The sequence below is a fragment of the Echinococcus granulosus genome (genome assembly GCF_000524195.1).
Source record: "Echinococcus granulosus chromosome Unknown EG_S00033, whole genome shotgun sequence".
Classification (NCBI taxonomy): Eukaryota; Metazoa; Platyhelminthes; class Cestoda; order Cyclophyllidea; family Taeniidae; genus Echinococcus; species Echinococcus granulosus.
In genome coordinates this window covers 755,659-762,594 of record NW_020170413.1, presented here as the reverse complement: position 1 = coordinate 762,594, position 6,936 = coordinate 755,659, and the positions used below count along the sequence as shown (strand labels likewise).

At 35.2% G+C, this 6,936-nt stretch overlaps 1 protein-coding gene across 1 annotated transcript; it reads left to right on the top strand. All coding sequences in view use genetic code 11, as the record gives it.

Moving 5' to 3' along the window:
* Window positions 1-454: 454 nt before the first annotated feature.
* EGR_04957 (hypothetical protein) lies at window positions 455-3,523 on the top strand (the record flags this gene model as incomplete). Its single annotated transcript, XM_024494206.1, has 6 exons — window positions 455-473; window positions 1,235-1,316; window positions 2,053-2,161; window positions 2,501-2,574; window positions 2,922-3,078; window positions 3,221-3,523. 6 exons carry the CDS (start codon window positions 455-457, stop codon window positions 3,521-3,523), a joined length of 744 nt encoding a protein of 247 aa, XP_024351443.1.
* Between the last annotated feature and the right edge of the window lie 3,413 nt (window positions 3,524-6,936).

The window sequence follows — 6,936 nt, the reverse complement described above, 5'->3', positions numbered from 1 at the left end:
AAACAAGAGCTATTTTCTTTCACAGTGGTAACCAATTAATACTCCCCGTTTACTTCTTGGGACAATTCTGACAAAGTTTAAAGAGTGGACTCTTTATTAGTTTATTAAAAGAAAAGACACGAAATTCAACACTACGACACCCAGATGATGAAGAAAACAACGACGATGGAAGAGTTAACGATGGTGAACACATGGCCTAACCAAAAATTGCCTAATTGATATAATTCCTCATTTGCTTTTGTACTACTTTTCCTTTCTTTTGCATTCCGTGAAACTTTCGAATAAACACTAGATATTTTGCCACCTCGTTGCTTCATAATCATGCATTATAGATGGTATAATCCTAATTTGTCAAAGTTTTAAGCCTGTAGCTACGTTAAGTAGGTCTCTAATACCATAAGGAACTTCTTGTTCTTAACTATCACCACTAGCTCCGTGACCGAAGATAATAAGAATGCTTTTTCACCTACGAGGTTGTACCTAGGCAGATAAAGTTTAAATTCCTCCCTATGTTTTCACCTTTATTTAGGTAAATGCAGCCGAGACTGACATTTTCCCATCTTTGATTGGAGTCACCGTTTTATTTCAATGACCACGTGGCTATGATTGACTTGTTTGATATCTGAAAACAAGTTAAAATTGCCTCTATTTTTTAACAAAATTGTCAGGCACCTTAGCATTTCAGAGATATTATAAATTCCCTATCCCGGAGTTAAGACCGGAAGCATTTATCGAAGTGTCTTTTTGTACCTTTTCCAGCTCATCACAAGTTTTCGCCGTTTTCAGATCTAAGGGAGCTTCTGTCGACTCGTAACTTAAAAGGCGCCGTTCTTTTGATTCAGGCCTAAATTAAAGGCATTTATGTTCCACCTACAGAATAATTGTCTCGTGAAATTTGCCCACGTTTTGATGAAACAGTTAAATATTGCCCTGCATTTCATGTCCTCGGCTCAAAATTTGACATAAAACACGTTCTTATTTTTAAGTTACCATAAAGGTTACAACTCAGTGACCACAGTAATCCTGTTTCTTCAGGCTCAAGGGAAGTAGGCATTCACTAAAGTGAATCCACAATATCCGCTAGAGCAGTGTACCTTCACTTAAAATTTAAAGAGGAAATCATTTAAGACTTGCTTTTCAAATCCTCCATGCCGGATGTGAAACAGTTTCATAGTCCAGAGCACACATTAACTATAAATTTTTGATTACACCTTAACTGTAAATTCATCTACAGTGTACATCCAGATATGTGAGTTGGGAAAGAAATTAGAAAATTCATATGATGGTCAAGAAATACAACTGGCTTATGTTATTTTGTAAATAATGGGAAAGCTTTATCAAATATTTATCGAAGACTATTAAGTATCTTACATGTCCTGAAGTTAAGATGATTCGAGAAGAATTTTTATTTGTTAAGCGAGTTATTAAGACATTTAAGTGATCCCGGAGGTGAACAAAAATGAGACAAATACAAACGTTTTTGATATTTGTTATCGCAAATGGGTTTTAAGAGTCGGTGATACTACATAAACATAAAATGCTACCATGTACATTGGGGGAACGAGATTCCCTCTAGTTTAATTTTATTGGCAGACGACTAATAACTGACTAAATAAGGATATTTTTATGGAAGTGCATTAATATGTATGGTTACTATCCTCTAAGGCTCTCCTTACTATCAGAAGTACACCGATTACAAAGTTTGCTAAGAATTGTTGATCTCGGTAGAAGCTTTAAGGGTACCAGTGGGTAGGCAACTCCTTTTTTTGTAATTTTGTATCATGGAGATTTTTGATTGGTATTAGGTTGAAAGGGTTACCACTTGGAGTTAAACATATCCACAACCTCGTACGAAAAATTGCATTTTAAGGGCTCTAGTGAAGAAAATTTGGCCACGGGATTTTCCTGTGAATAAACTTAAATTCCCTTGCAGTACTGGTGCAACGGACATAGAGGACTGTTAACGGCCATGCCAAATAAAAAGGAAAATAAACTAATAGGTTTATGTCTAAAAAATCTTAAATATTTTCAATGAATTTGAAATTTTTCAAGCATGCCGAAACTAAACTGTCCACTTTCTTACGCATTGTGTGATTGTGTGAGTTCACATTTATTGCATGAAACCCAAGATTCTTTTAATCTATGGCATTTAACTTTACATGTAAATAGCAGTATTAAACTATGTTGCCGTACCGAGACTCGTGTAATGAGAACTATCAAGTGCTTTTTGCTTAAATAATCTTTGTTAAAATTAAGGTGAACAAGAGTTTGCTGAGCCTTTTTAGGAAAAGTGTTTGTAAAACTAAAAGTTTAGTTTGTTTGCCGTATTTTTGATCATTAAACCCTAAACCCTTCCTTAATAAGGCTAAAACACATTCCCTTGTTTTAGGTTGTTTTGTTCCCAAAAGCAAAAACTCAGGTCTAACTACTTTCCTACTCATCTATTTTGCATGGAATTTTCTAAGTTAACGGGAAACTATGGTCTTTTTGAATATATCAGCAAGAAAATGCGAAGGAGGTCAGACTTCCTTTTCATCCTGAAATAAGATTCTTCACATGGCTAGGTTCTACGATGTAAGGCACGAAGCCATGTGTTGTTTCGTAGGAAATATACTTTTCTTTGGCTGGCAGAAGTATGTCAGGGGAATTCTTTAGGCAGACCTCTGAGTTGTGCTGAGTTACCTGGGGCAAATCCCAACCGCAACTGTTTGCTCACCATCAGCGATAAAAATTCTTAATGAACACTTCTGTCTGGGGCTTGTCATGCGTGAAATAGTGTCCTATAAAAGAACTGTTATGAGAGTTGTTTGGAGGACAATCACTAATTGGCTCTTTTGTCTAGCAATCTTCATAATGTAAAAGTCATTCGTCAGTTTGAATTGGTCAATTTAAATGGGATTAAAATGACTTTGATATTTCAGGCGGAATGCCCGCAGCATACTACTTATCTCAATTCTGAGTTTGATAAAAAGCCAATCTTGCACTACCATTGAAGATCTTGATTTTATAATCCATATGCGGTCATCAACTCGTGTAGTTCTGTTTTCTGCAAAAGTAACATCCACATATGCAAAATATGTCAGACTATAAGGCCTGTATGGAAGGTTCTATTTTTGAAATAGCAGTTAAGATTCTCGTTTACTTGGAAGAGTCAAGCTAGTGATAATAATCGGCATTTTTAATTAAACGTAGGCAAAAATTTGCCACTTTTTAAGGAAAGGCATCAACATTTAAGTTCTTCCACTATTTTTCATGTATGAGCAAATCATTTTGTGATATCAACATTAGAAGTAAAAAGGCCACCCACCTCGAGGAACAGCCGAAAAGACATTCATTGAAAAAAGGCAATGAAAATAAAGCAGAGACAATAAATCATTCGCATGGTCATGGAAGGCTTGATTGCATCCTTCAGCTCCTCACTTCTATAACACCATATGGTCACGTTAATGGCTTTATTGAATTAAAGGCTTTGAGTTTCCCGAGCAGCTACAAAAAGAATTTTAGCTCTCTATTTTCATCTTAGCAGAATATGGTGCCTTTTGGCTAGGTGTGGATAAAGCGTAACTGTTTAGAACTCTCCTGCTGGCATTTACTTTTACTCTTAAAAGGAGTGAAGATAACCAAAGGAACATAAATTTAATCAAATCTGAGCAGGGAGTTCCGCCGTATCTTAAATTACCAGCCGACTATTCAGAATGTAGACGGAGGGAATAGTATGCTTCCACGCATAGTTTACTGCTGAAAGAAGCACAAACCCACCACCGTCGGAATGAGGTTTTTTTGAGCCATTATGACTCAAGTACAGGGCTGCCGATTGGCCATGCTATTAACGCGGACGGGAACCCAGTCTTCTGCACTCATAACTACTTTTAATGAAAAAAACAATTTTTAAGTTACGTAAGAAAAAACCTATAAATGGCCGTTAAGGATATTTGAACAATATTGCACTTTTTTAAGAGTGTATCTTTGCGGTAGTTAAATCGTTTTTCCATCAATATTTTGACTTCTGCGTAATAAAAGATTTTGAAATATTTTAGGGAAGGAAATTTTAACAATTTCGCTAAAACTTCTTTGTAGGATCATGTATTTGGCCTTTTAATAGGGAATCAGTCATTTTATAATCCAAATTCTATTAAACTTGATGTTATTTTCTTGTGCGGCTGCAATTTTTGTATACTAATTTCAAAAAGCAGCATTTCATGCCAAAATTGTTCTTCTTCTATTTAACACGTTCGTTACCCGGTTTCTTCGATCACTGAGGCACACAAAGGGCTAACTTTTGCTGTTCAGACGGAGAATACCATGTGTTATACCCTCCGCGATTCCACTTTGAGCAGCGATTATGCTAAAAGGTTAGAGAGCGTCTGTCACACATTCTTGACGCCAGTCACAAATACGCCTTGTTAGAATACCAAACTATTAGAACCCACCTATTAATAGAATTATCAAGCCACTCTTGCTCCAAAATTTGACATCTTTCACGTACTTAAAACCCTGTTTTTAAAGTTTGAAATAAACTACTTTTGGTTCATTTAAAAACCCGTTTTCTCCCTCTTCTGTTTAAATTTTTGATGATCTGCCTCTTATGGTTTGCCGATTTTTAAATATAACTATGATACCAAATATTCCTATGCGCAACTTTTTTTATCAAACACGCAAAATATCCCGCAAATGGTCAAAAAACTTGAATATGACAGCGCTCACCTCTACAGGGAAAGCGATCTAATTAGAGGACGGATGAATGAAGGGTGATTTATGAAATTCGGTAACGAATTACGATTTGGGTCTTTGCAACCCCTTATCGTTACACAAATAGGGTACAGCGATCTTTGTTCGGACAGTATGGATCAGGAACAAAATCACTTTGCAGAATATGTGGGAAAATATCAGTGGGTACAGCAAAAAGTATTAAGAAAATATATTTTCTTCGTCTACTGCTGTTAACAAACGATAGTTAAATGAATTCGCCCCGAATACTCACTGAAACCAAGAAAGCGGTGCAAATAATGTGAAATTTGATGATAAGGGTTTGATTGAAACAAAACTTTTGCAAAGGAATAAAACATTTCGTTAAACAAAATCCTTAAATCTAAGTGCCTATTATGTTTGTTGTTTTGTGAAACTGTCAAATTTTTATTTCCCACTTAAAATCCAAAGTGATGAAGTCCTCCTAAGTGACATTAATTAGTCAAGCATTTCAAACTTGTCAATCCACCATTTGACAATTCAGTTCTTAATTTTATAAAAGATATCTGTGACTGTTAAAATTCCTTTGTTCATTTTATACTTTATTATAAAATCACTATACAAGGATGCAGTATCTACTTACCATCTCTGACGGGAAGAAAACGTCAGTAAGGAATATGTTTAGATGAATTTTTGTGATAGGATTGTAACCTTTCAATTTAACCGTATCAATATGGTTGTACTGTTTTTTCCGTGAATAACTCGCCCCAAATGATGGACAGAGACCATCTGAGAACACAGAAATATAGAAGGTTCAGCAATAAATCATGATTTTACCGATTTTAAAACCTGATCTACGCACTGTTGCGAAAGGATAAAGTTTTGAGCTTACAGTCCTTGATTTAACCCTGAGAGGTTGTAAAAAACCTTTTCAAAGATAACAAAATTTAATAAAATTTTGAATTAAAGCATTTATATTTTTTAAATGAACAAATACCATGCATTACGCTTAAGGCTAAAGAAATGAATAGCATTTAAAACTTATCCATTTCTACTTTTACAATAGAATAAGTTAACTTCTGCCGTTGTTTCAACTAATATTACAAACAAATTAGAAGTTTGTTTTCCACTAAGTTTTGGAGTACTTAGCCATTGCAGAGGATCCTGAATTCCATAGTTTTACAGTGTTTTGGTGGATCGCACTTCAAATCCCCGTTCTTATCTTTCCTTGGGATTTTTTGTTCTCTGCGGTAATGATTCTCCTACATGGACAGCCGTTAGGCAACATTTTACCATTACCAGAAATTTTTCAATTCCTTCATATTGGTGGCTTTGATGATGGATGTCCACTTCTTTACCTGCATGTATCAATCGAGAATGTTAAATGATAAATTTAATGATAAATTTAACTCGAGCCTTGGACTCGCTTTGTGTTGAAATGTTTCTTCAAAATCCAAATACATTCCAAGAAACTGAATACCACGCATTTCATTCATCTTCATCACTATCTTACAATTCTTTATTTATCTTCCTGTATTATTCTCAGGTTATTGCATAATCTACGGCTACCAAGTATTTGAATTCTACGCATTTATCGTTTGCCTTAGAATGCTTTTTAAAATCCCTCATATATTTCTGTTAAATTTACTATGCGTAATACTAATTTGTTTCAATACGGTTTATTTAATGGGCTTTTGCGGGTCTTTCATCCTAAGATTTTACGGATTTGACTATCCTCATTAGACCCACTTCTCCTGACTAAAAGTAGGTATTTTTATAAAGCCTGAGTAAAATAGCATAAATCCGTGGCTTCACTCTAATCTTTTTGTCAAAGTCAACCACAAAGGCGATATGTGGTTGTGAACCTTTGGAAGAACCAAATTCTAGTCACCGAGCTCCGCATTGCTGCTGTGAAACGCAATAATAAGAAACTCGAGAAGGTGAATTTATAAAGAGTCAGATCCTGATTTATAATTGAACGTCCATTTGTGCTAAAATATGCAATATAAGATACAAATATATGCAGTTACAAGCATGTTTAGCGCAAATATCGTGAAGAAGTCAATACATTCTACATTGAAATGGCAAATGCTGATTTTCTGCAACTAAAGCCGCAAATAAGGCATCAGTCAAATGCTTAACGCGTCTCCCACATGCTTGGAGAACAAGAGACTATGTACTTAGTCCATGGCCAAAGATAAGACAGATACTGGTCAGAAAATTATTTAGACTTCTTCTAGCTCATGCAAT